Genomic DNA, 18,525 nt, shown 5'->3' on the forward strand with positions numbered 1-18,525 from the left:
GCCGAAGGTGGGGTCGACTTTTTAGACGTATATGTGTACCATTATCATCCTCGTTATTATCGTAGGCACAGTACAGTCAGCGTTGGATGGAGAGGAAATTGAATGGTGGCGGACTGGTGTAGATATGCTGCAGCCTAGCACAAATGGCGGTGTCTGCACACCAATGGCGGGTGGGCAGTCTAAGTAGAACGGAGAAGACCCAAGTCCAGATCCTACGCCCCAAAAAAAAAAAAGACAATTAATGGTATTTCAAAGAAGCCAAAAGCCGTGCTAGTGCGCATACCAGGTAACAGGTTTGGGTTAAGATGCAGCGAATGCCGCAACTTAGCGAGCGACGATCGTACGCTGGAAGGTGCAGCACTGCAGCGCGCGTTTTCTGGCGGTGGAGCGCGAGCCACCGCTAGGCCCGATGCGGAGTAGCCCGTGCTTTCCGCCTGCTGGGAAAAATACATTAGTTCAGGGCTAGTTCTCCCTTTCAGGCCTCTTCCCCCCCCCCCGAAAATCCACCACGTTCGCCGATAAACCAGACAGTTCCTCTCTCTTCGTCGCATTCCTTCGCCCTGCTGTTCTACTGTTGACGGTCCTGCTTCTCGTCGACCCGTGCCGTGCCAATTGCTTGCTTGGTATTGACTGCCGCCTCAACGCCACAGGCAGTCTCTTATCGGGATCGTAGTCACCGAGCAAGAGGAAAAAGCTCGAATCCGATTCATTTGTAGGTCCCACTGCTCCCCTCCCCCTTGCTACTGTTGAGACTCGGGAGAACGCCAAAGGAAGAAGCAGAAAGCTTGTCGACGGCACACCTGGTACATTCGTTGTTGGTTGGTGTTGGCCTTTGCTGCTTTCACGGGCAGTTGCTGCTCAGTCTACCTGGTGCATGAATGAGTCAAACGTAGACTAACCTGGATGTTTCTTACAGTTCCCAGGGTCCTTTTCGACAAATTATTTGCCTCAGATCTCCTCCCCAATGCTGTAGATCGACCAGCAGACACTCACGTATCCGGTCCACCCCCTTTCCTAGCCACGGTCACGCAGAGACGGACAACCTGCGCTGATGGCTTCCTGGATTCCCCAGCGGTTTCGTGTCGCTGCAGACGACGAGCCTGCTGAGCCGAGCTGGCTGCGACGCCAGGTGACGGCTTCTCTACAAGATATTTCTCGTCGAGCTTGTGCTCACCCAATCCACACAATTGTTGGCATTGCTCTTCTTGCCAGCACCACCTACGTCGGCCTTCTTGAAGGCAGCATCTTTGACTCCTTCCGCACTCCTGGAGATGCGTCAGGACCGCTGGACACATCCTCTTTCCTTTATGGTAGTCGAACCCTTCGCCTCGGAGAACAGACCGCCTGGCGCTGGCAAAGCGAAGATGGCACATCCTCTCCTTCTGGCGATGTAAGTCATGCTCTTGGTCGTGTGTTCTTGACAATGATTTTCTGACTATAACCTCACAGATTAGCCAGCATCTAGCACTATCTACCTTTATCTTCTCCGACGCATCTAACTCGAACATCCCGATCGTCGACGACATTGTTCTCCCCGACAATGTCACTGCCACCCCGGTCCCATATACTCCAAACGTCTTTTCTTCCTTCTCTCACGACTCATCCATTGCCTTCGCTGTTCCTTTCGAGAGTCTTCCAGATTTCCTCAAGGCCGTGCAAGAGATTCCCGATCCCTCTACCGAGGACGAGGAGGGTGAGCAGCGGAAGTGGATTATGAAGGCTGCTCGCGGAAAAGGGTCTCGCCAGGCTTTCAAGGTCTGGGTCACCGAGGCCTGGAGCTCTTTTGTGGATCTGATCAAGGTAAGGAGCGAATATATCATAACCGTTACAGTAGTATACTAACTCTCTGTAGCACGCCGAAACCATTGATATTGCTATCATGACCTTGGGATATCTCTCAATGCACTTAACCTTTGTCTCACTGTTCCTTTCAATGAGACGCATGGGTTCCCAATTTTGGCTGGCGACTTCAGTCCTCCTTTCGAGCGTGTTTGCCTTCTTGTTCGGGCTTTTGGTCACCACCAAGCTCGGCGTCCCAATCAACATGCTGCTGCTTTCCGAGGGTCTCCCTTTCCTAGTTGTGACGGTTGGTTTTGAAAAATCCATCCTTTTGACCAAGGCCGTCCTTTCGGCATCCCTCAACGTCAAGGGCGGTGCCAATGCCAATACCAACGCCCGTTCCGCGAGGTCAATTCAAGAGAATATCGAACTGGCCATCAAGGAGGAGGGATTCGGCATAGTCCGGGACTATCTCATCGAGATTGGCATTCTCACCATTGGGGCAGCATCTGGAGTCCAAGGCGGGCTTCGTCAGTTCTGTTTCCTTGCCGCGTGGATTTTGTTCTTCGACTGCGTTCTTCTTTTCACCTTCTACACTACGATCCTTTGCATCAAACTAGAAATCACTCGCATTAGGCGACACGTCACCTTGCGCAAGGCCTTGGAAGAGGATGGCGTTTCTCGACAAGTCGCCGAGAATGTGGCCTCAAGCAGCGACTGGCCCCAGGCGGACCCCAACGATAGCAAGACCACAGGCACTGTTTTCGGCAAGAAGAACCAAGCCGGCAGCGTGTCCAAATTCAAGTTGCTGATGGTTGGCGGGTTTGCACTTGTGAATGTAGTCAACATGGGCTCGATTCCCTTCCGGCACCCTGAACAAGGAGATGAGGGCCTTCGGGTCTTTTCGCGGCTATCCAATGTACTGGCTGCGGCCCCCATTGATCCTTTTAGAGTCGCCGACAATGGCCTGGACTCGATTTACGTGTCTGCAAAGGGTCACAAACTGGAGACTCTCGTCACCGTCCTTCCACCTATCAAGTACAGGCGTGAATATCCCTCTGTTCACTATGCTCGCTCGGACTACAACGGCCAAATGGATATTGAATACAGCGAGCAGTTTTTGGATGCCATCGGTGGTAATATGCTCGAGAGCCTCCTGAAGAGCGTCGAGGACCCCGTGATCAGCAAATGGATTATCGCCGCCCTAACCCTGAGTATCGTTCTAAACGGTTACTTGTTCAACGCGGCGCGGTTTAGCATTAAAGAGCCTGAAGCGGCAGCACCACCTCCTGCTCCGGCACCCGTCCAGACTCCTCGGGTGGCCGTTGAATACAAAGATGACGGCGTAAAGAGAACCAAGGAAGAAGTGGACGCGATGTTGAAAGAAAAGAAGGCTTCTCTCTTGAATGATGAGGAACTTATTGCTCTGTCTCTTCGGGGCAAGATTCCTGGCTACGCACTGGAAAAGACGATGGAGGACCAACCTATAATGACTCGCCGGGAAGCTTTCACTCGAGCTGTCAAGATCCGTCGAGCTACCGTTTCACGAACACCCGTTACCTCGTCTATTACTGAAGGACTGGAGACGTCTTTGGTTCCATACAAAGATTTCAACTATACTCTCGTCCATGGAGCCTGCTGTGAGAACGTCATTGGATACCTCCCCTTGCCCTTGGGTGTTGCCGGACCACTAGTTATCGACGGACAAAATTACTTTATTCCCATGGCCACTACTGAGGGTGTTTTGGTTGCTAGCACTAGTCGTGGTTGCAAGGCCATCAACGCTGGTGGCGGTGCAATTACTGTTGTTCACGGAGACGGCATGACACGTGGACCTTGTGTTTCTTTCCCAACCCTTGCGCGTGCCGCAGAGGCCAAGACATGGCTGGATTCGGAGGAGGGCATGAGAACGATAAAGAGCGCATTCGACTCTACCAGCCGCTTTGCCCGTCTTCAGATCCTAAAGACTGCTCTGGCCGGCACTTATCTATACATTCGATTCAAGACTACCACCGGTGATGCCATGGGCATGAACATGATTTCTAAGGGTGTGGAAAAGGCACTTGAAGTCATGAGCACAGAGTGTGGCTTCAGTGATATGTCGACGATTTCTTTGTCGGCAAATTACTGCACTGACAAGAAGCCGGCGGCTATCAACTGGATTGATGGCCGTGGAAAATCCGTTGTTGCCGAGGCCATCATTCCAGGAGAGGTTGTGAAGAAGGTGTTGAAGAGCGATGTTGACGCTTTGGTTGAACTTAACATCAGCAAGAACTTAGTCGGAAGTGCGATGGCTGGAAGTATTGGTGGATTCAACGCTCACGCGTCTAACATTTTGACGGCTATCTTTTTGGCCACTGGCCAGGATCCTGCCCAGAACGTGGAAAGCAGTAACTGTATCACCCTTATGAAGAAGTACGCTCCCCTTTTTGTTGTTTGATTTGTAAAATGACTAACATCGGACCTAGCCAAAATGGAAACCTCCACATCTCTGTGTCGATGCCTTCGATTGAAGTCGGTACCCTCGGAGGCGGCACTATCCTCGAAGCCCAGGGAGCGATGCTGGAGTTGCTCGGCGTCAAAGGCGCACACCCAACCAACCCTGGCGAGAACGCGCGCCAGCTGGCTCGGATTGTGGCAGCTTCAGTTCTTGCTGGCGAGCTCAGTCTGTGCGCAGCTCTTGCTGCTGGCCACCTGGTCAAGGCGCACATGGCGCACAACCGTAGCGCGGTGCCTACACGCGCAACGACGCCTGTTTCAGCCGCCGTGGGCGCTGCTCGCAGCAGCGAAAAGCTCACCATGACATCTACCAAATGAGCAGCTAGATGTCTCGTTTTTTCGGACTGAGAAGATTACTTCTCTTCATCAGGTTGGCGTTTTGAACTATTTACGATCGCATGATCGGATTATTTTCCATGTTACAGTTTTCTTAATTGAGCCAATTCTCTGATATCAGTGTTGGTGCGAAAACGTCCAAGAGAAAGAAAGAATATGGCAGCAATGCCCTTGTCTATTTCCCGCTGTCATGACTGACTTTTGTGTGAATATTGCTGCGTGTTTGATTGGCGTTTGGGCGAGCAATCAGTATTTTCATGCACTCGAAAGGTGTCTCCATTACGATGCTATTATACTTACATCAGGGCATCCAGTCAGGATGGCCTGCCTATTTATGTCATCCAAATATAAATCTATTGCATTCACCTACTCAATGTTTCACCTATTTGCGTATGTATACCTTATAATAATGACCATAATATGTAATCGATGCAGGTCTACAATTTCAAAAAGCAGTGGAGACATGGCGTTTTTCGGAGTCCAAGCCCTAACCGTGCCACTTGCGCATGAATAGATCATCTTTCTGCTCTACACATGACCGCACCTTACACAATTTAATATAGAATATTATAATTACTTATCCAATTAATTAATCTTTATATTATTATTTATATATATATTTCTCCTCTAATATATATCCCCTAGTTATTTAACCTACATGTCTGTCTGTCATAGCCTAGGGCTCGGTATAGACGTTAAATATGATTAAATAATAATAATAAGTAACCTACATGTAGGTTATAATCAAATTATTAAAAAATACGTTACATAAAATATATATCTTATAGGCCGCCTAGCAGTTCTATAAAATTGAAAACTGCACCGCACTATCTTGCGATCCTGGTTCCTTGCGGTGCGGTCCGAGACCTAGTCATCACTATTCGGTCTTTGCGGCCTTTGAAGACGGCGACGACGGGAAGGGTCCCGCACAACTCTGTGGGACGAAAGTAAGATCACCATGTTCATCTGATAGCTTTCGTTCAATGAGTGGGAGACGTCCCGTGCACTGGTGGCATTGGGAATAACCTACCTTGACTCTCGCCGAGTTATATGGTCATCCATTTGGGCTAAATGTTATAAGCGGTTGAGACTTTATATTCAACTACTGTCAAAGCAGTTTCATCCATTCACGATTGGCAGTCGGGAGACAACATATGTAAGAGAGTCCACCCTGATACCCAGTCGTACCAAATCATTGGCCTTTCAACTAAATATCAGCAGAGATATCAGCATTCGAGGAACTTCATACTTCTGCAGTATGGCGGATCAAAAGCCAGCTCCCAAGATCAACCGGTCGGTGGAATTGCGGTGTGTTGGCGACTGGGGTCAAGCCAATTTCCACCGGATTTTGTCATGGTTAACCCAAGAATTCTGTGACCGTACTGGGCCACAGAGTCGGACTCTGATTGCATCCCTGCGTGATGGAGGCATGGATTCTCCGCTTCAAGTTCAGCAGGGAGCAGCAGATATTGGAATCTGCACACCGGCCAATATCCTCAAGGCAGCAGCAACAGGCGAAGAGACCTTTGCAAAGACAGGCCCGTTACCTGATCTGCGCGCATTAGCTGCTCTTCCACAAAGAGACCGCATGATGTTCGCGATCCATCCACGATTCGGCGTCAAATCTTTTGCCGAGATTCGAGAGCATAAGCTCCCACTCCGCATTGCTGTCTCAGCCGACGATGGCACCAACTTTATTGGATACGTGGCGGCGCGAATGTTGGAAGCTCATGGCCTCGGCGAAGAGACTGTCTCCTCTTGGGGCGGTTCCTTCGTGAAGGCTTGTCGGCCAGAGCAGGTCTTGGAACTAGTTCAAACCGGCCAAGCCGATGCCGTTGTTCAGGAAGCGATTATGACCCCCTGGTGGAGAGATCTAATCGAGAGCAAGGCCATTGTGCCCATCTCAGTTGAGGATTCCGCGTTAAGCCAGCTTGGGAGCAGAGTCGGGTTCAATAAAGCTTTCGTTAGAAAATGCTTTTGGAAAACAATTGACTTTGACGTAGCATGCGTGGACTTTTCTGATTTTTTGGTTCTGGTTCCGGCCAGCATGAGCGACGATGTTGCCTATTTACTGACGTGGTGTTTGGTGGAGACACGTCAAACCCTAGAAGCTCAGTATCGCCATATTCCCCCAGAGAGAAGTCCTCTTTCATATCCATTGGATCCGGTGAAGATGGCTCATACTACAATATTGCTGCACCCTGCTGCTGAGAGATTCTACAAGGAAAATGGATATTTAAGTGAATGAAGAAGCGGCAAGGGTTGCAAGCTGTCAGGGAAAGGTTGAGCTCACTCTCTTGTGGTTCAGGGGAATCGATTGATTATGTTTTTATTTTACTGGAAATAACTGAAGTTATATATACAATGAGCAGATCAAGTTGATTTCCGATCAACTTGGTTTTACGTATAGATACCCGGGGAACCAATTACGATGATGCGGCCTCGGTCTTGGTCTGTATCAGCCTCATATCACAACACAGTCTCAAATTAAATATTTGTCATATCAGTATTGTGTCTGCAATTGTTTCCATTCAGTCATCTTCGTTAAAAGGTTAGACTTTTCCCGAGGTCATCTAAAATTTCCCGTTCATTAGGCTACCAATTTCAATAGAAATGAATAGGCTCGTGTAAATGAAATCAAATGTTAAACCACGTGATTATCTTATCAGTACGTGCATTTCCCCGGGTTTGTTGTAGAACTGTCCTCACAGTTCCCTTTGCAGTAGATGCTATCGTTGTTTTGGGTTCTGGTCGCTTTGGTATCTTAGCATCATCCTGTTGCAAAAGCTGGGAACCGCCCCGAGAATTTCAATTTCATCTGTATTGCAATTTCCTATCGTGGACTAGATTTCTAGATTTTCCGTTTCCAGACTTAGACAAAAAAAAAGTCCTACTCTCAAACAAAATGAGCAAGATTTAGGGGGGCAGGTGCCTCTTCCAAAATTTCATAATTGAGGAGAGTTTATCCTGGCGACATGTACCGCTTGTGCGTCATCTGCGGTATACTGGGATGTCAAGAATGATGGTAAGGGGCTTGCACGCCACGGCCACCTCATATCATGAGGCCTAAAACCATCTAATGCCGTCTTCTTTTAGTATGAAATGGAGTCATTCGCATCAAATATTTTGTTTTAAGACCAACTACATCCAAACCATATCCAAGGCAGCGGCTGCTAGTAAATTCTCCGGCCAGGCTTCAAGTGGGCTTGTAACCATCACGGTTAGGGAGGAACCCTTCAACACCATCGCCGAACCCTTCCCAACCATTGAACTCAGCGATAAACTTGGCGGATGCTTTGAGATAAAAATTGTCCTTGTCCCCGTAAGTTTCATGGAACACCATAGGTGCTCGCACGACCTTAAAGAAGTGCGAGTCTTTAAGCCATCGATGACCCAATGCTTTCGCTCTCACGGACTCCCAGTCCTGATCACCAAGTTCCACAGACAAGATTGTATCGATGATATTCGCTTCAAATGCTGGCTTCTTCTGGCAAATATAAACCAAGATTATGAAGAGCGCATATTGTCTTAAGATACAGATGCGTTGATCCTCGGGGAACAGATCCCACAGAACACGCAGTCCGTGGGCGACGGTCATGGTATGAGCTAGATAGAAGTCATACTTGGTTTGGCGATTTCCTGTACCAATTGCCAAGAGCACAGACACGTCGCAGCAGTGTTCGAGCTGTGCAAGAGAATCCGACATATGCCAAGCGTTCCAGTGTTCTAGAACAGCATCGTACCGTTTTTGCAGCACAACTTCAATATTGGTAATTCCTTGTTCGGAAAATAAGTTGTCAAAACGCTCGTCTTCGTAAATTCGATGAATAACGTCAGCAAGGCTTGAGGTCTTGTAAGTCGAGTTATCTGGAGGATACTGGTCAAGGAGATGGTGCAGTCCGAAGTACTCGGTGCATCCTAATGATAGAGCCTCCGAAGCCACAGTCTGGCATTGTAACTCCCATGAGTAAGCCAAGTGAATAAAAGGATGGCCCACTGTAGGACAAAGTTAGTATATGCCATCTCAGTGGCGGCGCAAAATTTCATTAGACTTACAGCCACCCGCAAGACCGTTGACGAGAGGCTGTGATCCTGTGAAAAGATACGTCCTCAGGACCTGTTTCCAGTCCCCTTTGACTCGCTTGATTTCCTTGTCGAAAAAATCCACGTAAGCGACAGTGTGGCTATGCAAATAATTAGCCTTGAGTCTGGAATGGCCTGACTTTTACCGAGTTAATGAAGCTGATGTGATACCTCTTTTGGGTAAGAAAGCCCCTCCAGTTCCCCTGTGTGATCACATCGCCGCGAATGAAACTATCGTTAATTTCAACAAGAGTCGTAACCTCATGCTCGTAAAGCTCTTCTAGCAGCTTGCTGTTCGCGCCAAGAAGGTAGGCCGAACCCAGGAGCTAGAACCTTGTGTCAACATTATTCCTCGCAATTTGTAGACTACGACCGAGAAGATTGATTCCTTGACATACGTGAGGAAGATGACTGTGAAGTATCAATTTCGGCTCTCGGAGCGGTGCCACAGAGAAATGGCCCTTCTCCAAAAGCCGTCGTAGAGTTTCAGTTCTTTCTCCTTCGTGACCCTCAAGGGTGTCCACGGGGTTAAGAGCTTGCAGAAGCGCCGGCGAAGGTAGTCGGACAAGTGGGGAAGGCTGATCCATTGTGTTTATATCGAGAAGCTTTACGGGATAGAGCAGCGACAAGAGAAACTATTGATTCTCTTAAGTGAGAGACTCAGCGGATAGAATAGATGGAAAACCATAGGCACTGTCCGTGCTCGGCGGGACCGACATTTGCATTTGCGACCAACTTCTATATTCGTAGGGTGTCATAACGCGCTTTTATCATCTCCATTCGGTAGGCCTACTACATCTGATGTCGCCTCGCCTGGGTTGATTGTGGAGAACTCTCGACGGTCTCTGCGGGGTTTTGGGCGGATTTTGCCTTTCGGCTTTTGGCCAGCCTTAATGTCCCACTGACTCCAGGTGAACCAGTGGAGTCATGTTGGAGTCCCGCTAGGGAGAAGGCTTATCGTGCTGTGGATTTCGTTAAGAGGCTAGGGAATGTCGGAGGCTCATAACCCTAAGAGCTATCTATTTACAATCAGAGAGCTTGTGCTTCTTGTTCCTACATTGTTTTAAGACACCTGATGATGGCCGAATCCAGCATCTCGTCATCCACCGACGTTCTCAAACGAACATTCATATCCGGGTGTCATATTCTTCATCACCACCGGTACGTGGTTTGATCTATTTGGCGACCATGACAGTGAATCGCTTTAGGCTAATTCGGATGTCAGTGTTCTTGATGCATACGGCCATATTTCTGTTAGAAACCCGCGCCGCCATGATACCTTCTTTATGCCGCGAAATCTGGCCCCTGGACTCATTTCCTCGGCCGAGGATATTTTGGAGTACTTCGTCGACGATGCTGCGCCCGTTGATCCCCTCAGTCCGAATGGGTATGTTGAACGCTTCATCCACAGTGAGATTTACCGAAGGTATCCGGAAGTTCAAAGTGTGGTCCACAGCCACGCTCCTTCCGTGCTCCCATACACTATAACAGGTTCGTTCATACGTCCTCATTGATCTGCACTTGATAGCTTCTTCATTTTTGGATGACTCTTTCCAAATTTCAATGGGCCTGCTCAGTTCATAATATGCTAATGGCATCTCTAGACGTCGAAATGAGACCTTGTGTTCACATGAGCGGCTTTTTGGGTAAGGAAGCCCTCGCGGTCAGTTTTCAGGGGAAATATTCTGACGGACTTTGCTCAATCTACAGGCCAGTCAGTCCAAAAGTTCGATGTTTCCCAATTTTACGCCAAAGATGATACACGCGATCTCTTGATCCGAAATAAGTCTTTGGGTGCCCGCTTCGCAGAATCTTTCTCTCGTCCTGACCAGACACTCCACGGGCCTGTCGTGTTGATGCGTGGGCATGGTTTCACAGTAATTGGAGGAAGCATCGAGGAGAGTGTCTTCCGCGCTATCTACACTGCGGAGAATGCCCGCATTCAAACAACAGCCATGGCTATCGATGCTTCGGACAGAGGACGCGAGCCGGATAATAAAGGATTGCACTATCTTCAAGATTCAGAGCTAGTTGATACGACCGAAATGACGAGGTGGTCAGTTATGCGGCCTTGGAAATTGTGGGTACGCGAGGTTGAGACAACTGGCCTGTATGAGAATTCGGCTTAAGACCAGTGGACATAGCGCATCCTCAAATCAAAACAAGGCCACACCAGTAAGCCCGAGGCTAAGATAAAATGCCCGTTCTTGCCATCAACATAGGATTCTAAAGCACTAGGGCTAGTCATCTATAGCTTCTTTCCAAGTCCCTCTAGCCTTACATGGCTCTGACGGCGGTGACTAGCTCATGTATCCATTTCGATGAGGTTGTCATGCAATGAATTGCGTTCAAATGCTAATCGACAGGACTATTTCTGCATTCTAACAACCTCGCCTCTATTCACTCCATCTAGCAGCTGAATTATAAGATGTTACTTCTTACAAGGACATGGCATAATGGGTTTTCCTGATCGTGGCATTCTATGAATGATCAGAGTTGGCCTGTTAAACCCTGAACCTGTTAAAAGAAAGATGACAGTTCATAGAATTCGTCAATTTTACAGCACCCGTCCAAGCGGTAATAGTAAGGTGTGAATACCTGCTTCAAAGGCATAGAAACATAATTGGAAGCGATGCGTCTTGTAAACCAAAAAAAACTTATTCTGAGATCAAGAAGAGGGGCTATGGTGCTATGCTCCTTCAATTTCGGACCAGAGGTTTTTCTTCTATGTAGCAATGATAGTCTGTGTTGATGTTCACTTCACTACCGCAATAAAAACCTAAACAGACCAGCCTTCGGTCCCCTCATCGTGATTGACGCCACCTTTGTGGGACCGAATGAGCAAAGATCGCTATGACCATGTCTGCCATCAGAATTCACGTTTCGATGCCACCTAAAACCAAGTTCCGCTAAGACCGAGACCTCCTAATCGGAGAGTCGGCCGTTCAGTTTCCCGAGATGTAGAACGGGCAATACCGCTAGTTAAGCTATATAGGTGTATTGTACGGTGTGTACGAAAAGCTGAATGCGGGGAGATTCGTCTATAATCCATTAATAAAGCTACTTGGAACTAGATGTGAATTCAGAGAGACGCAAATTATGGTATGATAAAGACTTTCACTGGATAATTTTGGGATACTGCCAATCCTGGATGGGTCGACCCCTTCTGCGAAGTCTTGTATGGCATCGAGCCTTGCTTCCAGTATCCAGCTGTCTTTCGTTTGTCCCACATAATTCACGGAACTAGAGCGAAGTTTTGTCATTTCCTCCAATACCGGTGCTTAACGATCGAACCCCCGAACGCACAAGTGGCTCTCTCTACCCATGTCATACAAAAGCCAACTATATCAAGGCCTCTGGACCTTTACATGAACATCGTACATCGATTTTGTCATTTATCACATCTACCTATCAAAGACACAGTGCACCGTCCAAATGCCGACGTCAACTCATGAGGGTGGCCCAAGCCGCGTTGCCTTGCTAGGTGCCACCGGTAATACTGGTCGAATTGTCTTGGAGAAGTTATTGAAGACCTCGTACGCCTCTTCTCCCGGTATCAATATCTACGTTCGCTCCCGGGCTAAGATAGAGAGACTGTTTCCTTCTCTATCGAATGACCCTTCGGTGAAGATCTTTGAAGGAAGTATCACAAATGAAAGCGTGATCCAGGACTGTCTCGCTACAGCTGGCACAATTATTTGCACTTTGGGAGAGAACGAGAACATCCCAGGTGTCACTGTTCTTGAAGATTTTGCTCGAGCAACGACCAATGCTCTATCAACCCTCCAAAATAAAAATGAATCTTCGATTAAGCCCCACCTCATCATGTTGTCATCTGCGACTATGAATCCCCGATTCGCAGCAGCCCGACCTGCACTTTTACACTGGATGATTCGAAACGCATTCGACAAGCCCTACAACGATTTAATCACAGCCCAGGAGATGCTACTAGCTATTCCAGAACTACTCTCCGTTACCTTGATCCAGCCAAATGCCCTCGTGGAAGAGAAATCAACAGGCTGTGTCGTGAGCACGGAATTCGCTCACATGGCCTGTTCATATGAGGATTTGGCTGAGGGATTCCTTCAGGTCTATACATCCGCTTCATTGCAAAATCTACCTCGCATCGGAGTGTCTAGTGGACGAGCTGAGAATGGCATGCTTTACGCGCCTTTTGTAATCGGCAAGGTCTTCCGTGGACTCGCTTTTCAATTCATACCTGGTTATTGGCAGGTGGAGTACTGGATCGCAGCACGACTTCGAACTTGGGAGAATAGACCAAAGAGAGATTGAATGTGGCGGACGGCTGTAGTAATTCGGCCAGCCTGATTTGCTGCGGCATTTTGTATAGTCTACCTGCATCTCTTAAGATTTCGTGGTTGAAATAAAGATGCAGCTGTTGTTTTCTTCAAAAGAAACCGGTGGTATTTCCGATAGATTTACGGAGTAGCATACACCTAGCTCACAATGTTGACAGAATGCCCAGACAGCCTTTCCTTCTTTTTTTCTTTTTTTTTTTTTGTATCTAGTATGAGAATCACAGCCATCTACAATTTGAACACCGAAGCATCATTTATCAACAACCCACCCACTGGTACCCAAATAACCCACAAACATATACATGCATCAATTCCCCTACCATGACTTAGTTGATTTTTACGTACGTTTAGCTGTTCGGGTTCCACATTCAGCGACTTGGTGACATGGCCCGCCAAAACCCGCCAAAACCCGCCAAACACCGACAGGTTCCGACCAATTGGTACATCACTGCCCCTTGAGGAACATGTTAGTTCCGAAACTTATCAAGTATGAATCCTGTCGGCCGTTCGGGCAAACCTCTGGAAATTGACAAGCAGCTCCTATGGCTGCCCACATATAGGTTTTATATTAACTGAACTGAAATATGTATCCCCGGATTCCCGGCTCTTACTGTAATTGTAGAACATGCCCCGGATTTAGGTACGTTTTAACTGCCTCTTTGATTTGCTAAGATGGTAGTCTCGTTGGACTCTTGACATCTCATCATTTACTTGTGACATGTCACGTGCCGAACCCTTCCCGCTAACTCTTAATTTACGATGTCTACACTAAATTCATTCTTTGTTTCTTGCGAAAGGATCCTTCCCCACCTCAACTTACCCCAAAACCGCCTTTATATCTACCGTGGGGGTTTATATCATGAGTAATCTACCCGACCAGTTAGCCAACTACGGAAGTGTCTCGGCTCATTCTGGGTCTTCTGGACTACGGGTACGACTTTCTTGTGAGAGATGCCATCAGCGCAAGGTGAGATGCGACAAAGCCAGCCCTTGTACGAATTGTCTGCGATTTGGTGCCCACTGCGTGCCCGTCGAGCGGGCCCGCCTGCCAAGAGGCCGGACGAGAAATGCTGTCGGAGGTCGGCCAGTTAGCAGCTCGAACTCTGAACTATTGAAACGAGTAGATAGGATCGAACAGCAGATTCTCCAAATGGGTTGTTCTGGTCGAAATGATGGCATTATGGACAAGGTGCTTCCAGCTGCAGCAAGAAAGAATCATATAACGAAAAGAAACAGCGAGACCGATTATTGGGCAGGCGAGAAGGATAATCCGGGGTATCCAAACAATGAGTATCCAACTCAGCAGGTAAGTGGTTGTAAAGATTCATCTTATCTATTACCCGTCCTCATCATCGTTGCTGTACTATCGTTGACGGTCTCGAGAAGAGGCAAGGAAATATGAACAAATTAGGGTTTGGAGTCTTTCTTGCCAGCTCTATGTCTGCAGACAGCATCTATACCTCGCCCTATACATCGCCACAAGTACGCCAATTACTGTGCGACATCTACTTTCGGAATGTCGATCCTTTGTTTAAAATCCTTCATCAGCCATCAATCCAAAAATTTCTTCGTGATGGGGAGTGTTATCTCGACTATGAGCGGGGCCATCAAGTACCCGCTACACTCGCCTCCGCTATTTACTTTGCTGCTGTTTGTTCCCTCGACAACTCAGAATGCCAGTCTTTCTTTCACAGAGATAAAAGAACACTAGTAGCATTGTTACAAAAGAAAACCGAAGCAGCCCTAGTGGAGGCAGACTGTGCTACATCCAACCACTTGGCTGTCTTACAAGCCTATGTTCTCTCTCTAGTAAGATCCCTTTCCTGTCACGCCTCATTTTAGCCTCGCCTGGCAGAAAATAGAGAGCATTTTGCAAAACTTTTTTTCACTAAACCCATTAGCTTGCTACTCGTTCCCAGGATCAAAGCCGGCGAATATGGACCATGCTCAGCATGGCTCTCCGAATGGCCCAAGCGCTGTCCTTGCATAAACCAAACCCTCCATTTCCTGTATGCACATTTGAACAGGAAATGCGCAGGCGTCTTTGGCTAGCTATTGGCTTACTGGACGTATCTGTCTCGCTAAACCGAGCAACTGAGCCAATGATGCAGACGGCCTGGTTGCAATCACATCCACCTTCTAATGTAAACGATGACGATATATGGTTCGACATGGATGGGCCAGTCCAGGAACTGGATGATAGCATCTTTACAGATATGTCCTTTTCCTTAATCCTCTCAGCGGCACAAAATGTTATCAGATCTATCGGCTTCTCTGAGTTTACAGAACCTTCTGTAGAACCCTTGGCCTTGCGCCATCGTCTTGTTCATGATTTCCAACAGACAGCTTCAAGGTTGCTCCGTGGGTGCATGCCAGACTCAGAGACTTTCCATTGGTACACGAAAAATTCTACACGGACCATCAATGCATGGTTACAGCTAATCTCCTTTCGACCATTGCTAAGGAGTAGGGGCTTCGTACCTCCTACAGTTCCTGGAGATTATGTGCTTAGATTGGCCGCTGAAACCTTTCAAAGGATGCAGGAGGTATATAGTGACCCCCGAGCATCTGCGTGGCGATGGTTTGAATGCATGTGGATTCCGTGGCACGGACTTGCTGTGGCCATGGCGGAGCTACGCGTGTGCGAAGATCCGGTCGCTATGGCACAATATTATCCTATAGTCGAGCAGGTCTATTCTGGATCGAGCTCACTCATCAATGATACACAGAGTGGAATTATACGAAAGCCTATGGAAAACCTGATGAGCGAGACGAGGGCCAAAAAAAGTGAACTCTTAGATCATCGTGGTGTCGGTGGATTGACAACACAAACCTCGTGTGGCAGCTCTTCAAATGAGATTGATCTTGCAGGATTTGAAGTTCGGTCGCTCACGAGCCTTCCATTGGGCTTGAAGCCAATTGCCAATTCCCACGAACAAATCCCTTACGATACGGACCCTTCCATTTTACCCAAATATGGCCAAATGTATGGAACGAGTTGGATCTTGGTGACTTGGGGTTTAATAATGAGGGTAACACGTCTTGGAAAAGTTACGAGAACTTCATTCATGATTTAAATCAAAATACCTAATGTATATTTACGCCACGTTGGTCACCAAGAGTCCAAATAACCCTGAGGTCTTCGTATATGGATTTGGCATCTCTCATAACTTGTGCATTAACTCCCTTTCCAACAATCCGAATATCCTTCCACGAGATTAATATCACCGACATGCTAGCACCACAAGCACTTCGATATGAGCGATAAGGCTTCACGGCCTGCGACTATTACTATGGGACGAAACCTCTAGGGAGGAAAAAAAAAAGAACGACTCTCCTGAATTAATCCAGTAAAGAATATCTTTTTTACGACGGTAAGATGGAAATAAACTAAAATCTATGGATGCGAATCCCAGCCGAGACAAAACTCCGGAGCCCTCGCAATAAGAATGATATGTAGGACACTGATTTGATCCTTATATCCTGGTGAGGCGAAGGATTTCCGTTTGCGGTGACACAGGGAAACCCATAGGAAACTCTAAGAACTGTCGACTTGGAACCGACGGGACCATAAAATTAACATTTAAGCACCACTTTTTGGCAGTTCGCAAATCCCAACAAATCCCACCAGTCAAATGAAGCCAAAACATGTACCCCGCAGATCCATCGTCTGATCTGTCTGCTGTTTCTATTAACCAATGATGTCATATGCGGACTCTAATATATCTTCACATCAAAAACAACACCTGTCCCGCCGCTTCTCTCTTCACAATTCCAAGTTCTTCATTCTATCCCATTAAGTTTCTCCTGCGATGAATACCTTCCCTATTGGCTATCGTGTTGCCCAAGCCATCGGCTTCACGGGTGCTGCCTGGCTATCTGGTAAGCGGCTTTTATTCTGTGGATTTGTTTCAAGGCTAACCACCCCTTGTTAATTGGATAGGCAACATAGCCGCTCTAAGCATGAATGCTGCACCTGCACTCATACGTGCCCGGAAGGAAGACCATTTACCCATCACAAACACGGTTAAGCTCTGGAGAAATCTCTTTGAATCCGGGAAATCCCAGAATCCCCCTATTGCTGCGCTCACCGCGTCCTCCTTCTTCTACCTTGCATGGTCTACACGGTCCAGCTCGACATTATTCCGTCAAGTCGCGCCCAACAGCACTATACTATACGGTACAGCGGCAATTTTAACCCTCGGTATTGTACCTTACACTATTGTCGCAATGAGTGGTACAAATAATGCGCTTTTGGCCAAAACAAAATTGGACTATGAACCGTCTTCTCAGGCTAGTGCGGAAATCGAGGAGCTCGTCAACAATTGGGCCTTGCTCAATGGCTTCCGAAGTCTTTTACCGTTGGCGGGTGGTCTACTGGGAATTTTCGCCGCCCTTGCGTAAGATCAAGGTGGAAATGTTGTGATTTTCGATTCGATTATGAAATTTTTATTCAACCAAAATCACGGCTTCTGTTATGAACCATTCTAAATTGGTATTTTACGGACATGTGTATTGTAAATAAGTGATATATCCGCGGTAGTTAGTGATCGCCGAAAAGTATTTAAATTGCTTCAGTTAGCGCCGCCTTACAAGGCCTTCGTCCAATGCCCCTCCCCTAAGCAATACCCAATAGCACGTGGTCTTGATCTGATTTTTCTAATGGTTCAAAGTTAGCAACATTAGCAGGAACTTGGAAATCGACTGACATCTAAGCGGCAGCTTTCTCGGCTATGTGCTGGTAGATGATGGTTCCTTGGGGATATTTGTCTAGAGTTTTCTGAAAAGCCCTCTTGCTTGTACGACTTCCACATAGCAATATTCAAAATGATAGTATTGTTTTCAATGCAGCTAGGCGGTGAGGATACCAGGTTGATCTTCCATTAAGTGAGAATTTAGTTGGGAACAACTTCAAGACAATGGGACCAACGCTGTGTTCTATCTACAGAAGGGAATGAGCTTTCGGGGACAATTTTGCCAAAGGTAAACATGTATAAGAACCAGTGCACACCACCAGGAGGCTGAACCACCTGGTTTGCCCTAAAGCTGCACCAGTTTCCTATAAAAGTCCTGAGCAATAACCGTAATTCAAACTATAAAACTAGGATAACAAAGCTTTATCTATCTATATATATCTATATATATATATATATATAGATAAGAGATAAAATAGAAATATCGGAGATCTACGAATAATAATAATAATAACAAAAAAACAGGGTTGTCGTTCCAGCCCCCTAAAGCGGGAGCTCCATGTAAATTTACACTTATTTGGCCAATGACGTGTCGAAATGCGGGTAGGTACACTGTATTTGACTGTATTGGTGTAGTACTAATGTAATTTAATCACCCAGTTTTTTTGATCGGACGCGGAGTAATTCTTCAGTCCGGCCGACTCCTGCAGGAGATCTAATAATAACAATATTACTATCACTTCATACGGAACAGAGGAATAGTAATAGTAATTCAATATAGTAATAAATAATGCTATTATGCTGGGATAAGACTC

At 47.1% G+C, this 18,525-nt stretch overlaps 7 protein-coding genes across 7 annotated transcripts; 6 read left to right on the forward strand and 1 right to left on the reverse strand.

Annotated features, from left to right (window-relative positions):
- Nucleotides 1-1,051: 1,051 nt before the first annotated feature.
- Nucleotides 1,052-4,596, forward strand: TRUGW13939_10027 (uncharacterized protein; the record flags this gene model as incomplete). The annotated part of the gene is made up of 4 exons (XM_035493143.1): nucleotides 1,052-1,390; nucleotides 1,450-1,800; nucleotides 1,853-4,194; nucleotides 4,248-4,596. 4 exons carry the CDS (start codon nucleotides 1,052-1,054, stop codon nucleotides 4,594-4,596), a joined length of 3,381 nt encoding a protein of 1,126 aa, XP_035349036.1.
- A 1,276-nt stretch (nucleotides 4,597-5,872) lies between these two features.
- On the forward strand, nucleotides 5,873-6,862 carry TRUGW13939_10028 (uncharacterized protein; the record flags this gene model as incomplete). Its single annotated transcript, XM_035493144.1, has 1 exon — nucleotides 5,873-6,862. One exon carries the CDS (start codon nucleotides 5,873-5,875, stop codon nucleotides 6,860-6,862), a length of 990 nt encoding a protein of 329 aa, XP_035349037.1.
- Nucleotides 6,863-7,810: 948 nt separating this feature from the next.
- TRUGW13939_10029 (uncharacterized protein) lies at nucleotides 7,811-9,284 on the reverse strand (the record flags this gene model as incomplete). Its single annotated transcript, XM_035493145.1, has 4 exons — nucleotides 7,811-8,610; nucleotides 8,671-8,798; nucleotides 8,869-9,023; nucleotides 9,096-9,284. The coding sequence occupies 4 exons, from the start codon at nucleotides 9,282-9,284 to the stop codon at nucleotides 7,811-7,813; spliced, it is 1,272 nt and encodes a 423-aa protein (XP_035349038.1).
- Nucleotides 9,285-9,772: 488 nt separating this feature from the next.
- On the forward strand, nucleotides 9,773-10,826 carry TRUGW13939_10030 (uncharacterized protein; the record flags this gene model as incomplete). Its single annotated transcript, XM_035493146.1, has 4 exons — nucleotides 9,773-9,858; nucleotides 9,923-10,188; nucleotides 10,302-10,343; nucleotides 10,408-10,826. The coding sequence occupies 4 exons, from the start codon at nucleotides 9,773-9,775 to the stop codon at nucleotides 10,824-10,826; spliced, it is 813 nt and encodes a 270-aa protein (XP_035349039.1).
- Nucleotides 10,827-12,132: 1,306 nt separating this feature from the next.
- Nucleotides 12,133-12,990, forward strand: TRUGW13939_10031 (uncharacterized protein; the record flags this gene model as incomplete). Its single annotated transcript, XM_035493147.1, has 1 exon — nucleotides 12,133-12,990. The coding sequence occupies one exon, from the start codon at nucleotides 12,133-12,135 to the stop codon at nucleotides 12,988-12,990; it is 858 nt and encodes a 285-aa protein (XP_035349040.1).
- Nucleotides 12,991-14,166: 1,176 nt separating this feature from the next.
- Nucleotides 14,167-16,093, forward strand: TRUGW13939_10032 (uncharacterized protein; the record flags this gene model as incomplete). The annotated part of the gene is made up of 3 exons (XM_035493148.1): nucleotides 14,167-14,322; nucleotides 14,403-14,825; nucleotides 14,918-16,093. 3 exons carry the CDS (start codon nucleotides 14,167-14,169, stop codon nucleotides 16,091-16,093), a joined length of 1,755 nt encoding a protein of 584 aa, XP_035349041.1.
- A 735-nt stretch (nucleotides 16,094-16,828) lies between these two features.
- On the forward strand, nucleotides 16,829-17,420 carry TRUGW13939_10033 (uncharacterized protein; the record flags this gene model as incomplete). Its single annotated transcript, XM_035493149.1, has 2 exons — nucleotides 16,829-16,898; nucleotides 16,960-17,420. 2 exons carry the CDS (start codon nucleotides 16,829-16,831, stop codon nucleotides 17,418-17,420), a joined length of 531 nt encoding a protein of 176 aa, XP_035349042.1.
- Between the last annotated feature and the right edge of the window lie 1,105 nt (nucleotides 17,421-18,525).

This window comes from Talaromyces rugulosus, chromosome V (genome assembly GCF_013368755.1).
Source record: "Talaromyces rugulosus chromosome V, complete sequence".
NCBI classification, from domain to species: Eukaryota; Fungi; Ascomycota; class Eurotiomycetes; order Eurotiales; family Trichocomaceae; genus Talaromyces; species Talaromyces rugulosus.